This window comes from Mustelus asterias, chromosome 30, assembly GCF_964213995.1.
Source record: "Mustelus asterias chromosome 30, sMusAst1.hap1.1, whole genome shotgun sequence".
Classification (NCBI taxonomy): Eukaryota; Metazoa; Chordata; class Chondrichthyes; order Carcharhiniformes; family Triakidae; genus Mustelus; species Mustelus asterias.
Window position 1 is genome coordinate 1,410,375 of NC_135830.1, and position 27,776 is coordinate 1,438,150.

Genomic DNA, 27,776 nt, shown 5'->3' on the forward strand with positions numbered 1-27,776 from the left:
AAAAAAACCTCTGATTTTTTTCACAAATTTAACTGAAAAATAAATAAATAAATTAGTGCACAAACAAGCTCCCTTACCCTCAGCCTGCTCCTGTGGAACATGCTGAGAATGCAGAAGCATAATTGATGCCAAATAATAAATGGGCTGTTTGCTTTGATTTCAGCTAGTGTAGTGTTTTTGGGCTGACCACTGGGGTTTCAGAGAGGAGGCACTCTCTCTGTCTTGCTCTCTCTTCCTCTTCAGTTCTGGAGGCTTGCGGTCTAGCAGCCCACAGACCAGCACATACATAAGAACATAAGAAATAGGAGCAGGAGTAGGCCATCTAGCCCCTCGAGCCTGCCCCGCCATTCAATAAGATCATGGCTGATCTGACGTGGATCAGTACCACTTACCCGCCTGATCCCCATAACCCTTAATTCCCTTACCGATCAGGAATCCATCCATCCGCGCTTTAAACATATTCAGCGAGGTAGCCTCCACCACCTCAGTGGGCAGAGAATTCCAGAGATTCACCACCCTCTGGGAGAAGAAGTTCCTCCTCAACTCTGTCTTAAACCGACCCCCCTTTATTTTGAGGCTGTGTCCTCTAGTTTTAACTTCCTTACTAAGTGGAAAGAATCTCTCCGCCTCCACCCTATCCAGCCCCCGCATTATCTTATAAGTCTCCATAAGATCCCCCCTCATCCTTCTAAACTCCAACGAGTACAAACCCAATCTCCTCAGCCTCTCCTCATAATCCAAACCCCTCATCTCCGGTATCAACCTGGTGAACCTTCTCTGCACTCCCTCCAATGCCAATATATCCTTCCTCATATAAGGGGACCAATACTGCACACAGTATTCCAGCTGCGGCCTCACCAATGCCCTGTACAGGTGCATCAAGACATCCCTGCTTTTATATTCTATCCCCTTCGCAATATAGGCCAACATCCCATTTGCCTTCTTGATCACCTGTTGTACCTGCAGACTGTTGTACATACGCCTGTTGTTCGCTGATTGATTTTGAAGAGGAGTTGACGTATATGAGGAATATTGCTTAACTTGGAACTAATAGAGGTAGGCTACCAGTTAAGAATTGTATTTCATCATATTCAAGTATTTCAACTGGTAAAAGTTACATTAATTCTTTTTGTTACAATTAAACTGGATTGTTAAATAAAGTTTGCTTTAATAAAAACTTCCTGGTCGGTCAAAGGAGGCACACCTGGAGTGAAACAACTTATGTTGACACTGATGCCAAAATCAAAAATAGTTGGGGTGTAGTCGAACTTCATAATATACCTTGGGGCTTCTAATCTGGTCCGTGCACAGTCAGACAGTTCACTCTTCATTCTCCTCTGATTCTGGTTGCCAAAGAGTTTCGAAAGATTCACAAAGCTGGAAACTGGTTTAGTTCCTTCTCCATTTTCCCCATCTGCCAACTGACAATACTTTCCAAACTCTCCTCTCAATCCCCTGCCTTGCAGCATGTCCAGGAATGAGGAAATGCAGTTTTGTGAAGAGATTATAAAGACCGGGATTGTTCTCTTTAGAGCAACGAAGGCTAAACAGAGATTTCAAGGAGCTGTTCAAGATTATGGGTCTGGGGATGGGTGGTTTGACAGAGCAGATCGGGAAAAACTGTTTCCACTGACAGGGTCAGTAACCAGAGAACATAATTATGGCGCATTTCCCGAGCAGTGGGATTCATAATTAAGTCATTGTGGTAATGTAGGACAAATAGCCTAATTATGCTCCTAAGTCCTATGGTGTATTCCATTGTTCCTTCAAAACTGGACAAATCCCAGCCTCCCACATAATGATGGAAACAAAGCTGATTTATTTGATTCTTACACAGAATTTTAACACATTGTATTGGAGATTACCAGAAGCAGACCCCAATAAATGTGGGTGGCACAGTGGTTAGCACTGGGGCCTCACAGCACCAGGGACCCGGATTCGATTCCCGTCTTGGATCTGTGATGAATGAATACTTTTCTTCAGTGTTCACCAAGGAGAGGGGCCATGTTTTTCAGGAAGAGAAGGTGTTACAGGCTAATAGGCTGGAGGAAATAGATGTTCGGAGGGAGGATGTATTGGCAGTTTTGAATAAACTGAAGGTCGATAAGTCCCCTGGGCCTGATGAAATGTATCCTAGGATTCTTTGGGAGGCGAGGGATGAGATTGCAGAGCCTTTGGCTTTGATCTTTGGGTCCTCGCTGTCCACGGGGATGGTGCCAGAGGACTGGAGAGTGGCAAATGTTGTTCCTCTGTTTAAGAAAGGGAATAGAAATGACCCTGGTAATTATAGACCGGTTAGTCTGACTTCGGTGGTTGGTAAATTGATGGAAAAGGTCCTTAGGGATGGGATTTACGACCATTTAGAAAGATGCGGATTAATCCGGGATAGTCAGCACGGATTTGTGAAGGGCAAATCGTGCCTCACAAATTTGATAGAATTTTTTGAGGAGGTAACTAGGTGTGTTGATGAAGGTAGGGCGGTTGATGTCATATACATGGATTTTAGTAAGGCGTTTGATAAGGTCCCCCATGGTCGGCTTATGATGAAAGTAAGGAGGTGTGGGATAGAGGGAAAGTTGGCCGATTGGATAGGTAACTGGCTATCTGATCGAAGACAGAGGGTGGTGGTGGATGGAAAATTTTCGGACTGGAGGCAGGTTGCTAGCGGAGTGCCGCAGGGATCGGTGCTTGGTCCTCTGCTCTTTGTGATTTTTATTAATGACTTAGAGGAGGGGGCTGAAGGGTGGATCAGTAAATTTGCTGATGACACCAAGATTGGTGGAGTAGTGGATGAGGTGGAGGGCTGTTGTAGGCTGCAAAGAGACATAGATAGGATGCAAAGCTGGGCTGAAAAATGGCAAATGGAGTTTAACCCTGATAAATGTGAGGTGATTCATTTTGGTAGGACTAATTTAAATGTGGATTACAGGGTCAAAGGTAGGGTTCGGAAGACTGTGGAGGAACAGAGAGATCTTGGGGTCCATATCCACAGATCTCTAAAGGTTGCCACTCAAGTGGATAGAGCTGTGAAGAAGGCATATAGTGTGTTAGCTTTTATTAACAGGGGGTTGGAGTTTAAGAGCCGTGGGGTTATGCTGCAACTGTACAGGACCTTGGTGAGACCGCATTTGGAATATTGCGTGCAGTTCTGGTCACCTCACTATAAGAAGGATGTGGAAGCGCTGGAAAGAGTGCAGAGATTTACCAGGATGCTGCCTGGTTTGGAGTGTCGGTCTTATGAGGAAAGGTTGAGGGAGCTGGGGCTGTTCTCTCTGGAGCGGAGGAGATTGAGGGGAGACTTAATAGAGGTTTATAAAATGAGAGAGACGAAGGATGAGAGGTGACCTGATAGAGGTTTACAAGATGTTGAGAGGTCTGGATAGGGTAGACTCTCAGAGGCTATTTCCAAGGGCTGAAATGGTTGCTACGAGAGGACACAGGTTTAAGGTGCTGGGGGGTAGGTACAGAGGAGATGTCAGGGGTAAGTTTTTCACTCAGAGGGTGGTGGGTGAGTGGAATCGGCTGACGTCGGTGGTGGTGGAGGCAAACTCGTTGGGGTCTTTTAAGAGACTTCTGGATGAGTACATGGGATTTAATGGGATTGAGGGCTATAGATAGGCCTAGAGGTGGGGATGTGATCGGCGCAACTTGTGGGCCGAAGGGCCTGTTTGTGCTGTGGCTTTCTATGTTCTATGTTCTATGAAGGGGATAGATCGAGTGAACGTTCAAAGACTATTTCCTCGGGTGGATGGAGCTATTACAAGGGGGCATAACTATAGGGTTCATGGTGGGAGATATAGGAAGGATATCAGAGGTAGGTTCTTCACGCAGAGAGTGGTTGGGGTGTGGAATGGACTGCCTGCAGTGATAGTGGAGTCAGACACTTTAGGAACATTTAAGCGGTTATTGGATAGGTACATGGAGCACACCAGGATGATAGGGAGTGGGATAGCTTGATCTTGGTTTCAGATGAAGGTTGGCACAACATCGTGGGCCGAAGGGCCTGTTCTGTGCTGTAATGTTCTATGTTCTATGTGTGTGGAGTTTTCACATTCTCCCCATGTCCGCGTGGGTTTCCTCCGGGTGCTCCGGTTTCCTCTAACAGTCTGAAAAACATCCTGGTTAGATGCATTGACCCGAACAGGCGCCGAAGTGTGGTGACCAGGTGAATTTCACAGTAACTTCATTGCAGCGTTAATGTAAGCCTTACTTGTGACTAATAAATAAACTTTACTTAAATATTGTTCAGTCCTTGACACAATTAACACCAAAATGCAATCACTGTAGTTACTTGTGAACTCGCTGGTGTTTCAGCAGATGTGATGACCGAGTGAATCCCTTCCCACAGTGAGAGCAGGTGAACGGTCTCTCCCCAGTGTGAACGCGCTGGTGTACAATAAGATGCGATGACCACCTGAATCCAGTCCCACAGTGAGAACATCTGAATGGTCTCTCATCAGTGTGTACACGTTGATGGGACCTCAATTCCCCAGAACTTTTAAAACTCTTCCCACAGTCTGAGCATTTAAATGGTCTCTCATCAGTGTGAACTCGCTGGTGTGTCAGCAGGTGCGAGGATGTAGTGAATCCCTTCCCACACGTAGAGCAGGTGAACGGCCTCTCTCCAGAGTGAACTCGCTGGTGTCTCAGTAGGTCAGATAACTGAATGAATCCCTTCCCACACTTGGAGCAGGTGAATGGTCTCTCCCCAGAGTGAACTCGCTGGTGTATCACCAGGCTGGATAACTGATTGAATCCCTTCCCACACTCAGAACAGCTATATGGCTTCTCCCCGGTGTGAACTCGCTGATGTGTCATTAGGTGGGATGACTGAGTGAATCCCTTCCCGCACACGGAACAGGTGAACGGTCGCTCTCCAGTGTGAACTCGCTGGTGTGTCAGTAGGTGGACTGACTGAGTGAATCCCTTCCCACAGCTGGAGCAGGTGAATGGTCTCTCTCCAGTGTGACACCGGCGATGAATGTCCAGCACTGATAGACAAGTGAATCCTTTCCCACAATCCTCACATTTCCACAATTTCTCTTCATTGCGACTATGCTTATGTTTTGATAGGTCAGATAATCGGCTGAAGCATCGTCCACACACGGAACACGTGTATGGTTTCTCCCCAATGTGAACAGTATTTTTTCCTTCCATGTTCAAAATCTGATGACATTCGGGTTATGGTAAATTAGGTGACTCTGTCAGATCTTGATGTGATGTTTGGTTTCAGTTTCCCGACTGCAAATATTCTCCTTCTCATACCCTGTGAAATTGTTTTAAAATAGAAAAAAAAAAGTGAGAGAGAACCCACAAAAGCGGGTTGTGAAATTCAGCTGAATGAACCTGGTAATTTGTGGGGACGGCGCTAGGAAAAAGTGACCATGAAAATAGCTGGATTGTTGTAAAAATTCAACTGGTTCAGTCATGCCCTCAGGGAAGGGAACCTGCCATCCAGTCCGGGGCTTACACAAGAATCGAGAAGAGAGAGAGTGGGAGCAGGTGGCAGTAGTTGCGGGATGCAGGGAACAAGGTGAGGAATTTTATTTATTTACAACATGATAGAATTTTCCAAACTCACAACCTCCAGTGTCTGAAGGACCAGGATAGCAGGTTTATTTTGACACCATCAGCTCCTTCCAAGTCACACAACGTCCAGACTTGTCTGACATCCAGTAGTGGATACAAAGAACAAAGAAAATTACAGCACAGGAACAGACCCTTTGTCCCACCAAGCCTGCACTGACCATGCTGCCCAACTGAACTAAAATCCCTACTCTTAACGGGACCATATTCTTCTATTCCCATCCTACACCTTTTTTTTCAAGATGCCCCTTTAAAGTCACCATCGTATCTGCTATTTGTATTGTGCTATTTGCAGGGATGAACAGACGTTATCTGCATTTGAATATTGGGAAGACTGACGACATTGTAGTGCGACTGAAGACAATCTCCACTCCATAGACTCTGACCTGATCTCGCTCCCTGGCAAATGTCTGAGGCAGAACACACACTTCACCAATTTGGTTTCATAATTTACCCCAAACTGAGCTTCCAGGCAGGTTTCTGCATTAGTTAGTGGTTCACGAGCAGTGAGAGAGACCTCATCCTGAGTGTGACGCAGTGATCATATTTGGATCAAAGGGGGGGTTCAGTACATAGGTGAAAGAGATGCTCTTTGGCTTTCCATAACTTTTCCTCCCTTCAGAAAGTGGTCCTGCCCTGCTGCAGGGGAAGAGGCTGGTTATCTGGTGAGTTTTTCAGCTGCTGTGAGGCTGCAGTGGGCAAAAGAAAATAACTGTGACATCACAGGAAACTGGGAAGTTGAGAGACTGATAAGTGCTCAGTGCAAGGAGCAGTGTGCAAAAAATTAGCATCCGGAATAAGGGAAAGCTGAGGCCTATATAGTAAGATAATACATTTAATTAAAAATAGAATAGTTAAGACAAGAGAAGTAAAGATAAGACATGGCAGAGCAGCTGAGTATAGTGGAATGCGTGTCCTGTAATATGTACAAAGTCACAGATAATATCAGTGTCCTAGATGAATATAAATGCATCTAATACTGCCAGCTGCCGGCACATGAGCTCCGGGTTTCAGAGATTGACTGGTTGTTGAAGTCCCTGTGATGCATCTGTGATACTGAGAGCAAAGTAGATCGCTCATTCAGAAAGGTGGTCACAGCACAGCCTTAGGGCCCTACGTCCAGTCACCGAATCCCAATCCAATATCTCTCCATATTACTGGCATCTCTGTTGCCGATTTCTTCTTCACCGAGTCCCATTCACTCACCTATCATCCTGTCCTCACTGACCTACACAGGCTCCCGGTGAAACAGCAACTCAGCGTGGAAGATATTAGTGAGACACTAAATCTAAATATTGGTGTAAATTAGCTGCTGATTCAACTATCTTCTCAACAAACTGTGACCAAGTATCTTTTAATTTTTTTTAAAGTTTTAATTTCTCTTTCTGGGTTGTTTCTTTTGTCATCTTTGTGATCTTTCAGGAATCACTGGAGGTAGGGAGGCTAGCAGAGGACTGGAAAGTAGCTAATGTAACACCGCTGTTTAAGAAGGGAGGGAGGCAGCAGACGGGAAATTATAGGCCGGTGTTAGCCTGACTTTGTTCATTGGCAAGATTTTAGAGTCCATTATTAAAGATGACATCGCAAAGTACATGGAAGTGCAGGATAAAGTAGGACTGAGTCAGCACGGCTTTGTCAAGGGGAGGTCATGTCTGACAAATCTGTTAGAGTTCTTTGAGGAGGTAACAAGGAAGTTGGATAAAGGAGAACCAGCAGACGTGATTTATTTAGATTTCCAGAAGGCCTTTGACAAGGTGCCGCATAGGAGACTGTTAAATAAGTTAGGTGACCATGGTATTAAGGGTAAGATCCTGACATGGATAGAGAATTGGCTGACTGGCAGAAGGCAGAGTGGGGATAAAGGGGTCTTTTTCAGGATAGCAGCCGATGGCTAGTGGTGTGCCTCAGGGGTCAGTGCTGGGACCACAAGATACATTAACGATTTGGAGGAAGGAACTGAAGGGACTGTTGCTAAGTATGCAGATGATACAAAGATATGTAGAGAAACAGGCAGTATTGAGGAAGCAGGGGGGCTGCAGAAGGACTTGGACAGGTTGGGAGAGTGGGCAAAGAAGTGGCAGATGGAATAAAATGTGTAAAAGTGTGAGGTTATGCACTTTGGAAGGAGGAATGGAGACAACAAGTATTTTCTAAATGGGAAAATGCTTACGGAATGAGAAGCACAAAGGGACTTGGGAGTCATTGTTCAAGATTCTCTCAAGATTAGAATCGGCAGTTAGGAAGGCAAATGCAATGTTAGCATTCATGTCGAAAGGGCTAGAATACAAGAGCAGGGATGTACTTCTGAGGCTGTATGGGCTCTGGTCAGACCTCATTTGGAGTATTGTGAGCAGTTTTGTGCCCCATATCTAAGGAAGGATGTGTTCGCCTTGGAAAGGATCCAGAGGAGGTTCACAAGGATGATCCCTGGAATGAAGAGCTTGTCGTATGAGGAACGGTTGAGGACTCTGGGTCTGTACTCGTTGAAGTTTAGGAGAATGAGGGGGGAATCTTACTGAAACTTACAAATGTTTCTGCGAGGCCTGGATAGAGTGGACATGGAAAGGATGTTTCCATTCGTAGGAAAAGCTAGAACCAGAGGGCACAACCTCAGGCTAAAGGGACAATCCTTTAAAACAGAGATGAGGAGGAATTTCTTCAGCCAGAGAGTAGTGAATCTGTGGAACACTTTGCCGCAGAAAGCTGGGGAGGCCAGGTCATTGAATGTTTTTAAGACAGAGATAGATAGGTTCTTGATTAATATGGGGATCAGGGGTTATGGGGAAAAGGCAGGAGAATGGGAATGAGAAAAGTATCAGCCATGATTGAATGGCGGAGCAGACTTGATAGGCCGAGTGGCCCAATTCTGCTCCTATGTCTTATGGTTCTTTTCAAATCCTTCCACGATATTACTTTTCCCAGGTTCCAGTCACACACGTTTGAATCTTTTTCAACAGACACATTTAGAATCATAGAATCCCTACAGTGCAAGAAGGGACCATTCGGTTCATTGAGTCTGCAACAGCAAAGGACTATCCCTGTAACCCCACATATTTACCCAGCTAATCCCCCTAACCTACATAGCTTTGGATTAAGGAATGATTTTGCATGGCCAATCAACTCAACCCGCACATCTTTGGACTGTGGGAGGAATCTGGAGCACCCAGAGGAAACTCACGCTGACACAGGGAGAACTTGCAGAGTCCCCACAGACAGTCGCCCAAGGCCGGAATCAAACCCAGATTTCTGGCACTGTGAGGCAGCAGTGCTCACCACTGTGCCACCATGCCACTTGACTTACATTCTTATCCTGATGGATCAAGAGATTGTGTGAGGTTTTGATCTGATGATTGAAATTTCCACCTTTAAATCGTGATCGTCCTTCTTTAAGAAAATTATCACTGTCAGGCCAGAATATAAATTGAGAGACAAAGAGATGTGTGTTGGTTTGAAGTTTGTGTCTGTAAAGGCTCCCCTGTAATCCCCTGGAAAAGCAGTTTCCAAAAGCCATCAGCAAGTGTCCAGGATAGAAATTCACAACATTCTCTCCTCCTGCTGCCTGGAGCAGGATGAGCGCGCATGCGCCCTGCTGCCCATTGTCCCAATAAAGATGGCAGCCGGTAAACTGGTTCATGAATGTCCCTCAGGGAAGTTACCCACGCTGAACCTTAACAAACATTTGTCATCTTTGAGAGCTGAGAGAGAGCTAGCAGTGGCAGATATGCAGGAGAAAGATTGCATACAATGCAACGCAACCAGAAATTTGACAGAACCTCCTGAACCCTCAACCTTCACCACCTAGAAGGTTATGTGAACACCTCATCTCCAAGTTGCCATCAAAGCCACACACGATCCCGACTTGTCTAACATTGTGTAGGGGGTCTGCAGAAAATTACTCCATTTAAATACTAGGCAAACTGAAGCCATTGTCACAGCTACAACTCCAGTCCCAAGACAGTGACATGATGCCTCTAATACTGAATCTGACTGTTCAAAATTTTGGTATCATATTTGAGTATAAAAATTGGCAAGTCATGTTGCAGCTTTCTTGAACTTTAGTTAAGCCGCACTTGGAAGTATAGTGTTCAATTCTGGTCGCCACACTAGCAGAAAGATGTGGAGGCTTTGGAAAGGGTACAGAAAAGATTTACAGAATGTTGCCTGCTATGCAGGGCGGCACGGTAGCACAGTGGTTAGCACTGCTGCTTCACAGCTCCAGGGTCCCGGGTTCGATTCCCAGCTCGGGTCAACTGTCTGTGTGGAGTTTGCACATTCTCCTCGTGTCTGCGTGGGTTTCCTCCGGGTGCTCCGGTTTCCTCCCACAGTCCAAAGATGTGCAGGTTAGGTTGATTGGCCAGGTTAAAAATTGCCCCGTAGAGTCCTGAGATGTGTAGGTTAGAGGGATTAGCGGGTAAAATATGTGGGGGTAGGGTCTGGGTGGGATTGTGGTCGGTGCAGACTCGATGGGCCGAATGGCCTCCTTCTGCACTGTGGGGATTCTATGATTCTATGGAGGGCATTAGCTTGGAGGGTAGATGGGAGAAACTTGGCTTGTTCTCACTGGAACAACGGAGGTTGAGGGGGTGACCTGATAGAAGTCTGCAAGATTATGATGGGCATGGGCAGAGTGGATAGTCAGAAGTGTTTTTTCGGGGGGGGGGGGGGGGGGGGGGGGAGTCAATTTCTAGGAGCATAGGTCTGAGGTGCTAGGGGCGAGGTTTAAGGGATTTGATTTGATCTGATTTATTATTGTCACATGTATTAGCATACAGTGAGAAGTATTGTTTCTTACACGCTATACAGCAAAGCATACCGTTCATAAAGAATGTAGTGTTGCAGTCATAGCTAGGGTGTAGAGAAAGATCAACTTAATGCAAGGTAGGTTCATTTGAAAGTCTGATGGCAGCAGGGAAGAAGCTGTTCTTGAGTCGGTTGGTACGTGACCTCAGACTTCTTCTGTCGGGAAAAAGATACAGAAGGTGGAAGAGAGAATGTCCGGAGTGCGTGGGGCCCTTAATTATGCTAGCTGCTTTGCTGAAGCAGCAGGAAGTGTAGACAGAGTCAATGGATGGGAGACTGGTTTGCATGATGGATTGGGCTACATTCACGACCTTTTGTAGTTTCTTAAGCTCTTGGGCAGAGCAGTCGCCATACCAAGCTGTGATACAACCAGAAGGAATGTTTTCTGTGATGCATCTGTAAAAGTTGGTGAGTCGCAGCTGATATGCCAAATTTCCTTAGACTTCTGAGAAAGTAGAGGCGTCGGTGGGCTTTCTTAACTATCGTATCAGGACAGGTTGTTGGTGATCTGGACACCTAAAAACTTGAAGCACTCGGCCCTTTCTACTTAGTCCCCGTTGATGTAGACAGGGGGATGTTCTCCTCTACGCCTTCTGAAGTCGATGACAATCTCCTTTTTATTGACATCGAGGGAGAGATTATTATCGCGCATCAGTTCACCAGATTCGATATCTCATTGCTGTCCTCCGTCTCGTCGTTGTTTCACTTCTGACCCACTATGTTGGTGTCATCTGCAAACTTGAAAATCGAGTTGGAGGGGAATTTGGCCAGTCATAGGTGTATAAATAGTACAGTAGGGGGCTGAGAACAGTCTTGTGGGGCACTGGTGTTGAGCATTATCGTGGAGATTGTGTTGTTGCCTATCCTTACTGATTGTGGCCTGTGGGTTAAGAAGTTCAGGATCCAGTCGCAGAGGGAGGAGCCGAGGCTCAAGCCACGGAGTTTGGAGATGAGTTTTGTAGGAATAATGCTGTCCAAGGCTGAGCTGTAGTCAATAAATAGCAGTCTTGACATAGGTGTCTTTGCTATCTAGGTGTTCCAGGATTGAGTGCAGAGTCAGGGAGATGATGTCTGCTGTGGGCTCTTGGGGCTGTAGGTGAACTGTAGTGGATCCAGATAGTCCAGGAGGCTGGAATTGATTCATGAGATGTAGAAGGCAAGTTTTTAAAAGGTGGTGGTGGGTGCCTGGAACTTGCTGCCGGGGAGGTAATGGAAGCAGATACAATAGCGACTTTTAAGGGGCGTCTGGACAAAGACATGAATAGGATGGGAATAGAGGGATATGGTCCCCAGAAGGGTAGGGAGTTTTAGTTCATGGTCAGTTTTAATAAATGGTCAGTGCAGGCTTGGAGGGCCAAAGGGTCTGTTCCCGTGCTGTAATTTTCTTTGTTCTTTGATCCCAAGTTGTGCTTCCATCCACATATCAACATCATCACCAAGACAGTTGATTTTCACTGGAGTAACATGAACCGACGCCACCCCAATCTCAGCTCTGCTGCTGAAACCTTCACCCATTCCTTTGTTACCTCCCCCTAACTATCCTAACGCATTCCCACCAGCCTTCCACATTCAACCTCCCTGTAACCTTAAGATCATCCAAAACTCTGCTGACTGTGTGTTTACTCGTACCAAGTCTTATTTACCCAGTAACTCTGTGCGCACTGACCTGCAATTTTTTTCTGGTTAATAACAACCAAAATCTTAATATTCATGTCCTTCTTTTCAAATCCCTCTATAGTCTCACTCCTCTTGATTTGCTCCACATAGCCTCCAAGGTCTCTACTGTCACTTAATTCCTGCATCAGAACATTCCTGATTTTATTTGTTCCGCCATTGGATCTTTCATTTCTGTTGCTCACAAAGAACAGTACAGCACAGAAACAGGCCCTTCGGCCCTCCAAGCCTGCGCCAATCACATTTACCTATCTAGACCAACCACTTATATTCCTCTATTCCCCGTTTGTTCATGTGTCTATCAAGATAAGTCTTAACTGTGGCTAATGTAACTCAACCACCTCACTTGGCAGTGCATTCCAGGCCCCCACCACCCTATGTATAAAAAACTTCCCCCCCCAAATCTCCAATGAACCTTTCCTCACTTATCTTGAACTTGTGCCCCCTTTTAATTATCATTTCTGCCCTGGGGAAAAAGCTTCCAACTGTTCACGCTATTTATACCTCTCATAATTTTATAAACTTCTATTAGGTCGCCACTCAGCCTCTGTCTTTCCAGGGAGAACAATCCCAGTTTATTCAACCTCTCCTCATAGCTGATACCCTCCATACCAGGCAACATCCTGGTAAACCTTTTCTGTACTCTCTCCAAATCCTTCTGGTAGTGTGGTGACCAGAATTGGACACAGAGTTTCAAGTGTGGCCTGACCAACGTTTTAAACAACTGTAACATAATTTGCCAACTTTTATACTCAATGCCCTGTCCGATGAAGGCAAGCATGCCATATGTTTTCTTCACCACCTTTTCCACCTGTTTTGCCACTTTTAAGGATCTGTGGACCCGTACTCCAAGATCTCTGTGTGTTATTTATTTATTTTATAGCTCCCATCTGAATTGGATCCACCAAAATGCATCACCTCGCATTTGTCCGGATTAAATTGTAATTGCCATTTCTCCACCCAATTTTCCAGCCTATCTTTATCCTGCTGTATTCTCTGACAATCTTCATCACTATCCGCAACTCTGCCAATCTTAGTATCATCCGCAAACTTGCTAATCAGACCAGCTACGCTTTCTTCCAAGTCATTTATATATATTACAAACAGCAGAGGTCCAAACACTGATCCCTGCAGAACACCACTAATTGCAGACCTCCATTCCGAAAGTCGCCCTTCTGTGCTTAATGCTCCCTCCACTCACATTGTCTGTATCTTTAAGACCTGGTTGGCTGTAGAGATTCGCATTCTAATCAATATTCTGTAACTTGATTGTGTGTCTCTGTGCCCTGTTTGAGAGCAGATTTCCACTCCATCTGACGAAGGAGCAGCGCTCCAAAAGCTAATGGCATTTGCTACCAAATAAACCTGTTGGACTTTAACCTGGTGTTGTTAAAACTCTTTCTATGGCCAAGCCAGTTTTGAATCCATCTAGTTAATTCACCCCGATCCTGAGAGATTTAATCATCTGACCTTGTCAAATGCTCTGGAAGTTGCTTAAAATTCTCCACCTCAATTGTCCTCCTTTAAGATTCTCCTTAAAACCTCCCTCTTTGACCACGTTTTTGGTCACCTGCCCTAATATTTCCTTATGTGGCTGCATGTTAATTTGCAACATTTCTATGAAATGATTCGGAAAGTTTCATGATGTTAAAATAGAGTCATTGAGGTTTACAGCATGGAAACAGGCCCTTTGGCCCGACTTGTCCATGCCGCCCTTTTGTTAAACTCCTAAGCTCGTCCCAATTGCCCGCATTTGGCCCATATCCCTCTATAGCCATCTTACCCATGTAACTGTCCAAACGCTTTTTAAAAGACAAAATTGTACCCACCTCTACTAACACCTCTGGCAGCTTGTTCCAGACACTCACCACCCTGTGTGCGAAAAAATTGCCTCTCTGGACACTTTTGTATCTCTCTCCTGAAACCTATGCCCTCTAGTTTTAGACTCCCCTATCTTTGGGAAAAGATAACTATCTAGCTGATCTATGCACCTCATTATTTTATAGACCTCTATAAGATCACCCCTCAGCCTTCTACGCTCCAGAGAAAAAAGTCCCAGTCTATCCAGCCTCTCTCCTCATAACTCAAACCATCAAGTCCCGGTAGCATCCTTGTAAATGTCTTCTGCACTCTTTCTAGTTTAATAATATCCTTTCTATAATAGGGTGACCAGAACTGTACACAGTATTCCAAGTGTGGCCGTGCCAATATCTTGTACAACTTCAACACGACGTCCCAACTCCTGTATTCAATGTACTGACCAACAAAACCAGGCATGCTGAATGCCTTCTTCACCATCTGTCCACCTGTGACTCCACTTTCAAGGAGCTTTGAACCTGTACCCCTAGATCTCTTTGTTCTGTAACTCTCTCCAACGCCCTACCATTAACTGAGTAAGTCCTGCCCTGGTTCAATCTACCAAAAAGCATCACCTCACATTTATCTAAATTAAACTCCATCTGCCATTCGTCAGCCCACTGGCCCAATTGATCAAGATCCCGTTGCAATTGGAGATAACCTTCTTCACTGTCCACGATGCCACCAATCTTGGTGTCATCTGCAAACTTACTAACCATGCCTCCTATATTCTCATCCAAATCATTAATATAAACGACAAATAACAGTGGACCCAGCACAGATCCCTGAGGCACACAGCTGGTCACAGGTCTCCAGTTTGAAAAACAACCCTCTCCAACGACCCTCTGGTTTCTCTCATCAAGCCAATTTTGTATCCATTTAGATACCTCACCCTGGATCCCGTGAGATTTAACCTTATGCAACAACCTACCATGCGGTACCTTGTCACGGGTCTTGCTAAAGTCCATGTAAACAACATCAACTGCATTGCCCTCATCTACCTTCTTGGTTACCCCATCAAAAAACTCAATTAAATTTGTGAGACATGATTTTCCACTCACAAAGCCATGCTGACTGTCCCTAATCAGTCCTTGCGTCTCAAAATGCCTGTAGATCCTGTCTCTCAAAATACCTTCCAACAATTTACCCACCACTGATATGAGGCTCACCAGCCTGTAGTTCCCAGGCTTTGCCCTGCAGCCCTTTTTAAACAGAGGGACAACATTTGCAACAAATCTTCAGGCACCTCACCTGTGACTTTCGATGATTCAAATATATGACCCACAATTTCCTCCCTAGCCTCCCACAATGTCGTGGGATACACTTCATCAGGTCCCAGGGAGTTATCTACCTTGATGCGCTTTAAGACTTCCAGCATCTCCTTCTCTGTAATATGTACACTCCTCAAGACATCACTATTTATTTCCCCAAGTTCCCTAACATCCATGTTTTTCTCAAAAGTAAATACTGATGAGAAATATTCATTTAGGATCTCACCCACCTCTTCTGGATCTGCACATAGATGACCTTCTTGATCCTTAAGAGGCCCTACTCTCTCCCTCGTTACTCTTTTAGTCTTTATGTATTTGTAGAAGCTCTTTGGATTCTCCTTTGCCTTATCTGCCAAAACAATCGCGTATCCCCTTTTTGCCCTCCTGATTTCTCTCTTAACTCTACTCCTACACCCCCCTATACCCTTCAAATGATTCACTTGATCCCAGCATTTCATGTGCCTTCTTCTTCTTCTTGACCAGGGCCTCAATATCCCGAGTCATCCAGGATTCCCACTTCTACCAGCCTTGCCCTTCACTCCAAGAGGAATGTGTTTACCCTGAACCCTGGTTAACACACTTTTGAAAGCCTCCCACTTACCAAACGTCCCTTTGTCTTCCCACAGACTCCCCCAATTAATTTTTGAAAGTTCCTGCCTGATACCATCAAAATTGGCCTTGCCCCAATTTAGAATGTTAACTTTTGGGCCAGACCTATCATTCTCCATAGCTATCTTAAAACCAATAGAATTATGGTCACTGGTCCCAAAGTAATCCCTCACTCTGTCACCTGCCCTTCCTTGTTTCCCAAGAGGAGGTCAAGTTTTGCCCCCTCTCCAGTCGGGCCATCCACATACTGAATGAGAAATTCTTCCTGAATACACTCAACAAATTTCTCTCCATCCAACTCTCTAATACTCTGGCTGTCCCAGTCAATGTTGGGAAAGTTAAAATCCCCTACTATTACCACCCTATTTTTCTTGGAGCTATCTGTAATCTCCTTACATATTTGCTCCTCAATTTCCCGCTGACTATTTGGGGGCCTATAGTACAACCCTATCAAAGTGATTTCCCCCTTCTTATTTCTCAGTTCTACCCATATAGACTCAGTGGCTGAACCCTCAGATATAATCCCTCTCAGTACTGCCGTGATGTTTTCTCTAATCAAAAGTGCAACTGCCCCTCCTCCCTTACCTCCTGTTCGATCTTTCCTATAGCATCTGTACCCTGGAACATTGCACTGCCAGTCCTGTCCCTCCCCGAACCATGTTTCAGTAATTGCTATAATATCCCAGTTCCACTTACCCATCCATGCCCTGCGTTCATCTGCCTTGCCCGTCAGGACTCTTTAATCTGGACTTCCCTTGCTCTCTGCTCTGTTTTTGCCTGATCTGTCTGGTACTAGGATTACTGATACTGCCTTTACTACTTAATGTGCTCTCTTTAACCTCTGTGCTGTCCTCAACATTCTGTTCTATCTCTCTATTGCTTTGGGTCCCACCCTCCTGCCAAACTAGTTTAAACGTTCCTGAGTGGTTCGAGCAAATCTCCCCACCAGGATATTAGTCCCCCTCCAGCTGACCCCTCCCACCCCTCTTGGACAGATCATCCCTTCCCCAGAAGAAATCCCAATGATCCAAAAATCTAAATGCCTGCCCCCTGCACCAGCTCTCAAGCCACGCAGTCATCTGCCTAATCTTCCTATTCCTACTCTCACTAGCCATGTGGCACTGGTAGTAGTCCAGAAATTACTACATTCGAGGTCCTGCACTTTAGCCTTCTGCCTAACTCTCTATATTCACACTTCAGGACCTCATTCCTTTTCCTACCTATGTCATTGGTACCAATATGTACAACGAGCTCTGGCTGCTCACCCTCCCCCTTAAGAATGTCCTGCAACCGCTCAGACTAGTCCTTGACCCTGGAACCAGGAAGGCAACACACCATCCTGGAGTCTCGATCGCAGCCATAGAAATGCCTGTGTGTGCCTCTAACTAGTGAGTCCCTATTACTACTACCCTCTTGCTCTTTGCTCGATCCTGATCTACAGCAGAACCAGGTGTGGTGCCACAGGCCTGGCTTCTGCTGGTATCTTCCCCAGACAAGCTATCCCCCTCAACAGTATCCAAAATGGCATATCTGTTTGAAAGGGGAATAGTCACAGGAGACTCCTGCACTACCTGCCTGCCTCTCCTGGCGGTCACCCAACTACCTGACTGAACCTATGGTGTGACAACTTCCCTGTAACTAGTGTCCATCACACACTCTGCCTCCTGTATGCTCCGCAGTGCATCCACCTGCCGCTCCAACCGAACAATGCGGTCTGTGAGGAGCTGCAATTGGACACACTTCCTGCAGACAAAGTTGTCAAGGAGACAAGCACAATATAAACACAGATATAGTCCCTGCCTTACAGAGGGTTGTTCTGTCTCATCAATCAGACATTCTAACTCAAAGTGTAAAGCAGTTTGATGGACAAGTTGTTCCCACATTACTCCCTCCAAAGATGGCCATCACGCATGCGCTCTTCAGCACATTGCCCCCTACAAAGATAGCGGCTCTCAACCCAGGTTTGAAACGGGGAGAAATCGGAGGCCGCGCTCGAAGTAAACGGGAGCACTGACAACTGGGAAATTCTTTTTCAGGGTTTGCTGTTTAGACAACATGTTCGCGAAGCCTCTCCGCCCACCCGCGGGATCGACCGCCCCCTCAGTTTCGTGTTTTTCTCCACTTACTTATTCCGCATCCGACACTGAATCCTCCGCCCATCGCCATTACTCAGACTGCGCACGCTGCACTCCGCCCCTCATTCACTCCGATTGGTTGGAGGACCAGCCGCTCCCACTCGGTCCTCCAGACCCGCCCCCTCCCTTCCTATTGGTCCGGATCTGCCGTCAATCAGCCGGGCATTGCGACGGTTTCAGATGGTGGGAGGGGCCACAGACTCGGGCTGACTTGCTGATTATTGGCAGCATTTTGTGTTTGGGAATTAGAGCTGGAGATGGATGGTCAGTTCCCCTCTGTCCGGGGCTGGGGGATTCACACTCATTTCCCCAGGACACTCATTATCACCGCAACTTCACAGGAGAAAGTCCCCGCTTCAATCCCCACTGCAAACTTTGTGTTTCAAATTGCTACTGGGGAGGAATTAACAGTGAGTTTAGTTTCACATCGAACATGAAAACTAAAACACATACTGGAAACACTCAGCAAGTCAAACAGATTCTATGGAGAGGGAAACAGAGATGATGTTTCAGGTCCCTGACCTTTTGTACAAACTGCAAGAGATTTCAATCGAGAGAGTTTGGGAAAGCGGGGGCGGGAGGAGAGGAAGAAACAACAAACGGTCTTGTGGCACGACAAGGTTGGAATGATTAAATGAAAAAGGGTGTGATGGTGCAAGGGGTTAAGGGCAAGTGGAGAGTAAAAATTCGGAGGTAGTGACACAATGGTATTATCACTGGGCTAGTAATCTGCAGCCCCAGGGTGATGCTGCAAGGATCTGGATTCAAATTCCACCATGAGAGATGGTGAAATTTTAATTAAATCAACTCTGGAATTTCATGTCCATTGTCCACTATGAAAGCATTGCCAATTGTTGTAAAAACCCATCTGCTTAATTTTAGGGAAGGAAATCTGCTGCGCTTACCTGCTTTGGCCTATATGTGATTCCACATACAGAGTGATTGCTGACTCTGAAATAGATAGCATGCCAGTCAGTTCACAGGCATTTGGGATGGATATTAAATGTTGGCCTAGCCAGCGACACCCACATCCCTTGAATGAATAATTAAAAAGAAAACTTGAGATATGTTTTTTAAACTTGCTGGGCTACAGACTGTCATACAGAGTACTGTTTCTCCATTGCCCCTTTCTCCCCCATCATGAGCTTGGGGGAGAGGGAGAGCTCTTCAAAAGGAGTTTGTGTAGAGATATTAAGATAAAGATTAAGAACACACAGTGTGTTTCATTAAAGAAAGTTTGTTAACCATCAACAGCAACAGACTTAAATGATTATTCAGTCCTGAATGTGATTAACAACAAAAATTAATCATGACAGTTACTTGTGAACTCATTGCTGTGTCAGAAAGGGATGACTGAGCGAGTCCCTTCCCACACTGAAAGCAGATGAACAGTCTCTCCCCAGTATGAATTCACTCATGTATAAAATAGGATGGATGAGTCAATGAACCCCTTTGCACACTCAGAGTAGGCGGATGTTCTCTCCCCAGTGTGAAGTTTGCAATGTATCTGATCAAAGATGAGCTGCTGTTTCTCCAGTTTGCATTGAGCTTTATTGGGACAGAGCAGGAAGTTTAATAAATGTTTGCTCTTGCTGCTAAAATTAATTAGTGGTCCTGTGACTCTGTTCTTCCACGTTTTCTAAAAACAAGTACAAGTTACAGTCTTTGGACCCAGGATTCCTGTCCAGTTATAACACCAAATGGGATCATTACAGATGGGACACTGATTGTGGACACAAAGAGTCTGATTGTTCCCACTGCAGACACATCCGGGATATGTCACCGGGAACCAGCTCTCCTGAAACCTGTTTCGTCTCCCTTTGACCCATTCAGTGTCTCGTCTGTTACCAAGGATTCTGATTGTCCCAAAGCTGATTTTAAGTTTGAATTCCTGATGTGCAATAACGAGAATCCTTTCAATGGGTGCGATTTTACAGCCTCATTCAGGCAAGACCATACAATCCCGCTGGAGATCAATGAAGATTTGTGGGACCCTTGCTGATTCCAGGAGGGGCAAAGTGGTAGAGTGTGGGCCAATGTCTCAGATCAGGTAATTTCACTGATAACATCAGAGTCAATGTTCCAGCCTCTTAAAGCAGAGAAAGGTGCCTGGACTGTCTCTGCTCAGTCCGACAGTTCATTCTTCATTCTCCTCTGATTCAGGTTCCCAAAGAGTTTCTAAAGATTCACAAAGCTGGAGACTGGGTTTTCTGGTTTGGTTCCTTCTCCATTTTCCCCACCTTCAACTGACAATATTTTCCAAAATCTCCTCTCAATGCTCTGCGTTGCATCATGTCCAGGGATGAGGAAATTCAGTTTTGTGGAGAGGTTAGAGAGACCAGGAACGTTCCCTTTAGTGCAAAGGAGATTAAACAGACATTTCATGGAGCTGTTCAGAATTATGCAGGGTCGCGATGCACAGTTTAATAAAACAGATCAGAAGAGAATTCCACTGACGAGGGCCAGTAACTAGAGGACTGGGATTGAAGATAATTAAAGACAGATTTGTATTTATATAGCACCTTTTCCAACCAGCAGGAGTCATAATGAAGTCATTGTTATAATGTGGGCCAAATGGCTGACTTCTGTTCCTGCGTCTATTCCTTAGTTCCCCTGAAACGAGGCTAATCCCACATCAAAAATGAAAACCAAGTAGATCGGTTTGATTTTTACTAACAGCTAAAACTGTGCTGGAGATTAGTATCGTCAGCAGAAACAGACAAAATAAACATAGTCCAGTCCTGGATGTGATTAAGAGCAAAGTCCAATCTCTGTATTTACTTGTGAACTTGCTGGTACGTCAGCAGATGTGACCTACTGAACACCTTCCCACACTGGGAGCAGGTGAATAGTTCCTCCCGTGTGAATTCGCTGGTGTTTCAGTGAGAATAGATGATCGCCTGAACTCACTCCCACAGTGAGAGCACTTGAAAGTCACTCGTCAGTGTGAACAAGTTGATGGGATATGAGTTCCTCTGAACTTTTAAAGCACTTCCCACAAACTGGGCATTTAAAAGGTCTCTCAGTGTGAATTTGTTGATGAGATTTCATATCCTTGGAACGTTTAAAGCATTTCCCGCAGTCTGGACATTTAAAAGGTCTCTCATCAGTGTGAACTCGTTGATGTGACATCACATCCTTGGTGCTTTTAAAGCACTTCCCACAGTCTGGGCATTTAAAAGGTCTCTCATCACTGTGAACTCTCTTGTGGTTCAGCAGGTTGGAGGAGGAAGTGAATTTCTTCCCACATTTGGAGCAGGTGAATGGGTTATCCTCAGTGTGAACTCGCTGGTGTGTCAGCAGTTCTGTTGATGTAATGAATGCCTTCTCACACTCTGAGCAGATGAATGGTCTCTCTCCAGAGTGAATTCGCTGGTGAATCAGAAGGTGAAATGACCGGCTGAATGTCTTCCCACACTCGGAGCAAGTGAATGGTCTCTCCCCAGTGTGAACTCGCTGGTGTGACATCAGGTGGGATGATGCAGTGAATCCCATCTTGCACTCGGAGCAGGTGAACGGTCTCTCTCCAGTGTGAATTCGCTGGTGTCTCACCAGGTTGCCTAACTGAGTGAATCCCTTCCCACACTTGGAGCAGATGAAAGGTTGTTCTCCAGTGTGACACCGCCGATGAATATTCAGCTCAGACGGGGTAATGAATCCCTTCCCACAGTCCCCACATTTCCATGGTTTGTTTCCAGTGTGGACGCGCATGTGCCTGGACAGGTCAGATGATCTGCTGAAGCCTCGTCCACACACAGAACACATGTATGGTTTCTCCCCACTGTGAACAGTGCTTTGTCCTTCCATGTTCAAAATCCGATAATATTCAGGTTACGATAAATTGGGGCGACTCTGTCAGATCCTGATGTGATATTTGGTTTCAGTTTCCCGACTGCAAATCCTCCCCTTATAATATCCTGTGAAATTGCTTAAAACAGAAAAAAAACAAAGTGAGAGAGAATTCACAAAACCACAAAGGCAGCTTGTGAAATTGAGCTGAATGAATCTGGTAATTGGTGGGGCCGGTACTAGGACAAAGTGACCATGAAAGCTGTTGTAAAACCCAACTTGACACCGATATCCTTCAGGGAAGGGAAGCTGTCACACAGTGTGGGGCTACACAAGGCTGGGACTTCGATGTGTTGAGAGGGGCGGGTGTTAAGAGAGTTGGGAGGAGAAGAGGCGAAGCAGGGGAAGTTTCTGTATCTAAAACCAGACAGAAACTCCTAAATCCTCAACCTCCACCATCTAAAAGACCAGGTTTGGGTGTGTACGTGAAGAGCATCAGCTCCAAGTTACACACCATCCTGACTGGACAGAGTTCCAGACCTGGATTAAGAGAAATTTCATTTAAAATGTATACAGTACACACTGCAAACTCCACCACACGGACACTGACACCAGCCCACTCCCTGGTAACTGTCTGAGGCTGAATCAGAATGTTCACAACCATGGTGAAATATTTATTTTTAAAATTCAACTTTGCAGGGTCAATGGGCTTTGTTTGCCGGTGTCGTTTCTGGTGGCTCTGGCCCGCCCTGTTTCAGCCCTTTTTATTGACTTGGCAGGAGTTCGATACAACTAAGTGGCTTGCTCTGTCATTCCAAAAGGCATTGCTGTCGGTCTGGAGTCACATGTGGGCCAGACTAGGTGAGGATGGCAGTGTTTTTCCTTAAACAGTATTAATGAACCAGATGGGTGTTTATGACAATCAATAAGGGTTACTTGCTCATCAATAGACTTCCAATTTCATACATTTGTTCACATGAAAATAACACCACCTGCCACGGTAGGATTAGAACCTGGGTCAATAAGGGTTCCTTGCTCATCACTGCACTGAGTGCTGCCAGGCTAAATGAGAGTGCTTTTGGAGTTGGGTGGAAACAGGGAGTTAAGTAAAACAGGCAGCAGAGGTTACAAGGGAGAGTGCTGATTGGTAAGTAGTGGGTCAGGTCAGTAAGTCTTTACAACTTTTATCACTTTTTATATAGTTTGAGACTACATATTGTGGTTTAAATCAGTAAGGCCTGGAATTGGCTGGACAAGGACAAGGAAAGAAGTGCTTAATTAGTGCTAAATTTAATAACTATTTATCTTGAAGTGATTGATTAATTAACATTAGAAATGTCAGTGAACGGGGTGCAGTGCTCTAACTGTGAGATGTCGGAGGTCCATGACATTTCCAGCATTTTGGATGGCTACATCTGCAGGAAATGCATCCAATGACAGCTCCTCACAGACCGCGTGGTTCGGTTGCAGCAGTTGGATGCACTTAGAAGCATGCGGGTGTGGCAAAGCGTCATAGACAGGAGTTACAGAGACGCGGTCACACCCAAAGTGCAGGCAGATAGATGGGTGACCGCCAGAGAGGGCAGGCAGTCAGTGCAGGAATCCCCGTGGCTGTCCACCTCTCTAACAGGTACATCGCTTTGGGTACTGTTGGAGTGGATGGCCTATCGGGGGAAACAAAAGCAGCGCCAGTGCATTGGCACCACAGCTGGCTCTGTTGTTCAGAAGGGAGGGTCAAAGTGCAGAAGAGCAATAGTTGTAGGGGACTCCACAGTCAGGGGCGCAGGTGCTTCTGTGGTAATGAAAGAGAATCCAGGATGGTGTGTTGCCTCCTTGGTGCCAGGGTCCAGGATGTTACTGAACGGCTGCAGGACATCATGACGGGGGAGGATGATAAGGCAGAGGTCATGGTACATACTGGTACCAATGACATAGGTAGAAAGAAGGATGAGGTCTTGCACCAAGAATTCAGGGGGTTAGGCAATGGACGAAGGAGCAAGACTTCTCGGGTTGTAATCTCTGGATTAATCCCAGTGCCACGAGCTAGTGAGTACAAAAATAAGAGAACAGATGAATGCGTGGTTTAAAGAGTTGGTGCAGGAGGGAGGGTTTTAGATTCCTGGACCACTGGGACAGTTTTTGGGGAAGGTAGGACCTGTACAAGTGGGACGGTCTAATCTGAACCAGTGCGGGACTAACATCATTGCTGGTGGGTTTGCTAGTGCTGTTGGGAAGAGTTAAAATTAGTCTGGTAGTGGGAGGGGACTCAGACTGTCAGCAGAATAGGGACACAGTAGAACATAGAAAAACAATTAGGTTAGAAGGAATACAGTGGTAGTAAGTTTCAAGGGAGTAAGGGAAGGCTGGAGGGCCTCTACTTTAATGCCAGGAGTATTAAAGGTAAAACGGATGAGTTAAGGGCGAGAATTGACGCATGTAATTATGATACAACAGCCATCACAGAGACGTGGTTGAGTGAGGGGCAGGATTGGCAGCTCAAGGACACGGGATATAGAATCTTCAGGCGAGACAGAGGAGGGGGTAAAAGAGGACAAGGCATTGCATTATTAGCCAAGGAGGCAGTTACTGCAGTCAGGTATCTTGGAGGGGGCATCAAATAAAGTTTGGTAGGTAGAGCTTAGGAATAAAAAAGGGGCAGCCACATTGCTAGATGTTTATTCTCGACCCCCAGATAGTCAGCAGGAAATTGAAGAGCAAATATATGCGCAATTCACAGAGGGCTGTAAAAATAAGAGTGCAATTATATTAGTGATTTCAACTTGTCTAACATTAATTGGGATAGCCATCATGTTAACAGCTTAGATGGAGTAGAGTTCTTAAAATGTATACAAGAAAACTTCTCAGGTCAATACATGGAGGGTCCAACAAGGGAAGGAGCTGTATTGGACCTAATTCTGGGGAATGAAGCTGGACAGGTGCTTGGTGGGGGAGCATTTTGGTGATAGTGACCACAACACGGCGGCACGGTAGCACAGTGGTTAACACTGCTGTTTCACAGCACCAGGGACCTGGGTTCGTTTCCCGGCTTGGGTCACTGTCTGTGTGAAGTTTGCACATTCTCCTCGTGTCTGCGTGGGTTTCCTCCGGGTGCTCCGGTTTCCTCCCACAGTCCAAAGATGTGCAGGTTAGGTTGATTAGCCATGCTAAAAATTGCCCCTTAGTGTCCTGAGATGCGTAGGTCAGAGGGATTAGTGGGTAAATATGTAGGGATATGGGGGTAGGGCCTGGGTGGGACTGTGGTCGGTGCAGACTCGATGGGCCGAATGGCCTCTTTCTGTACTGTAGGGTTTCTATGATTCTATGAACATGGCTCAAGTTTGCCGATGACATAAAGATTGGCTGGGTGGTTAACAATGACATTGAGCGGCACGGTAGCACAGTGGTTAGCACTGCTGCTTCACAGCGCCAGGGTCCCGGGTTCGATTCCCGGCTCGGGTCACTGTCTGTGTGGAGTTTGCACATTCTCCTCGTGTCTGTGTGGGTTTTCTCCGGGTGCTCCGGTTTCCTCCCACAGTCCAAAGATGTGTGGGTTAGGTTGATTGGCCAGGTTAAAAATTGCCCCTTAGAATCCTGAGATGTGTAGGTTAGAGGGATTAGCGGGTAAATATGTGGGGGTAGGTCCTGGGTGGGATTGTGGTCGGTGCAGACTCGATGGGCCGAATGGCCTCCTTCTGCACTGTAGGGTTTCTATGATGACTTCTTTCTATGATGAGTGTCTTAGGTTACAGGAAGATATAGACGAGATGGTGAAATGGACAGATGAGTGGCAGATAGAATTTAACCCTGAAAGTGTGAGGTGATGCACTATGGAAGGAGTAATTTGACAAGGAAGTATACTGTGAAAGATCTGATGCTGGGAAGTTCCGAAGAACAAAGGGACCTTGGCATATTTGTCCATAGATCTTGAAGGTGGAAATGCAGGTCAATAGGGTGGTGAAAATGGCATATGGCATACTCGCCTTTATCAATCGGGGTATAGATTACAAAAGCAGAGAGGTCACGATGGAGTTATTTAGAACTTTGGTGAGACCACAGCTGGAGTACTGTGTGCAGTTCTGGTTGCCACATTATAGGAAGGATGTGAACGCACTGGAGGGGATGCAGAGAAGATTTACCAGGATGCTGCCTGAGATGGAACATTTAAGTTATAAGGAGAGGTTGGCTAGGCCTGGGTTGTTTTTGTTGGAGCAGAGAAGACTGAAGGGCAACCTGACTGAAGTGTTCAAGATCATGAGGGGAATGGACAGAGTGGATAAGGAGCAGCTGTTCCCCTTAGTTGAAGGGTCAGTTACGAGGGGGCACAAGTTAAAAGTGAGGGGTGGGAGGTTGAGGGAGGGGATTTGAGGAAAAACCTTTTCAGCCAGAGGTTGGTGACGGTCTGGAATGCACTGCCTGGGAGGGTGGTGGGTGCGGGATGCCTCGCATCCTTTAAAAAGTACCTGGCATGCCATAACATTCAAGGCTATGGGCTAAGTGCTGGCAAGTGGGATTAGGTGGGCAGGTCAGGGCATTTCATGTGTCGGTGCAGACTCGATGGGCCAAAGGGCCTGTTCTGCACTGTAGTATTCTGTGATTCTATGATCAATAGACTTTCAATTTCATACATTTGTTAACATGAAATTACACAACCTGCTGTGGTGAGATTAGAACCTGGGTCCCCAGAGCATTACCTTGGGTCTCACCCAAAGATGACCTACCAACCACACAAAAAAAACTAGAAGCAGGAGTAAGCCATTCAGCCCTTCAAGCCTGTTCTGCCACTCATTTTAATCAAGACTGATCATCGAATTCAATATCCCGATCTCCCTCTCCCCATATCCCTGATTCCTTTAGCCTCTGGAGCTATATCTAATTTCTTCTTGAAATGGGACGTTTTAGCATCAACTACATGCTGTGGCAATGAATTCAACACATTCACCACTCTCTGGGTGAAAACATTTCCCCTCACCTCAATTACGAAAAGTTTACCCCCGAACCTCAAACTACGACCCCTATTTCTGGACTCCCCCACCATTGGGAACATGATTTCTGAATCTCCCCACCTCTGCCATCTCCAAGAATAGGTTTCCATCTGTGAGGAGATTGAGACCTTAACTTAAAATTATTCATAAAACACATATTGATATCCTCATGGATATCTCTAAAATTTTAAAAACAAGACGAAGACCTTTGTCAGTGTCAGCCAGTTTCACACATTCAACCCATGATAATCTTGAGTTTCACTGAGCCCTCTGCACTAAGTCCCATTCACTCACCCGTCACTTTGTCCTCACTGACCTACACCTGATTAAACTGCAATTCAATTAAAAATTCACATCCTTCTTTTCAAATCCCTCCACGTCATTTGCTCTTCCCTATTTCCAGCCACACAGATGTTTGAATCTTTTTCCACAGACAAACTTACATTCAGGTTCTGATGAAGCAAGTCAGGTTCTGATCTGGATTCTTAGTTTGAGTTTCCACCTTCAAATATCGATCTTCAAATATCCTGCAAAAAAAGACATCACTGTCAGTCCTGGATAGAAATTGAGAAAGAAATAAACACTTCCCAGTTTGTTGTGTGCAAATGCCCCCCTTCTAATCCCCTGTAAAAAGCCATCAGTGTAAGTCCAGGATAGAAATGCCCAAAGGAAAATCTCAGCAGGTCTGGCAGCATCTGTAAGGAGATGCTGCCACACCTGTTGAGATTTTCCAGCATTTTCTCTTTTAGTTTCAGATTCCAGCATCCGCAGTAATTTGCTTTTATGTAGAAATGCCCAACCTTCTCGCCTCCAACTGCCTGGAGCATGCGCATTGCTGCTATCAAAATGGCGGTCCGTAACTCAGGGCCTCCAACTCAGGCAACGACTGCCGTAGATCCCGATTGAACGCCGCACCGAGCGGTTCTTATTCGTGTTTTGCGGCCTCCACTGAGTGTTCATGAAGCCTCTCCACCCACTCCACCACCTCCTTTGCCCTTCCACAATCGCCTGTTTAACTCCAGTTACGGAGCCCAAACACTCCACCTTCTGCAGCAGACACCCACACTACGCAT

At 45.8% G+C, this 27,776-nt stretch overlaps 2 protein-coding genes across 2 annotated transcripts in view; both read right to left on the reverse strand.

The window, feature by feature from the left end:
- The window catches only part of LOC144480877 (uncharacterized), a 28,202-nt gene extending 10,227 nt beyond the window's left edge, over positions 1-17,975 (reverse strand). The window contains exon 1 of the mRNA XM_078200505.1: positions 17,924-17,975. The gene's annotated coding sequence lies outside the window, so the exon portion shown is untranslated. The remainder of the gene's footprint in view (positions 1-17,923) is intronic.
- On the reverse strand, positions 1,802-27,776 carry LOC144480882 (uncharacterized). The gene is made up of 4 exons (XM_078200516.1): positions 27,504-27,776; positions 27,147-27,230; positions 20,877-21,860; positions 1,802-5,131 (listed from the first exon to the last, which is right to left on the reverse strand). The coding sequence occupies exons 3-4, from the start codon at positions 21,737-21,739 to the stop codon at positions 4,288-4,290; spliced, it is 1,707 nt and encodes a 568-aa protein (XP_078056642.1). The 5' UTR covers positions 21,740-21,860; positions 27,147-27,230; positions 27,504-27,776; the 3' UTR covers positions 1,802-4,287.

What these genes read in the sequence shown, in the direction of transcription:
- LOC144480882 (XM_078200516.1), bottom strand. Translation starts at nt 21,739, where the DNA reads ATGGAAGGACAAAGCACTGTTCACAGTGGGGAGAAACCATACATGTGT. An exon ending in TCCCATCAACTTGTTCACAC is followed by an intron (nt 5,132 to 20,876) that starts TGACGAGTGACT and finishes TACTGTTCACAT; the next exon opens with TGGGGAGAAACCATACACGT.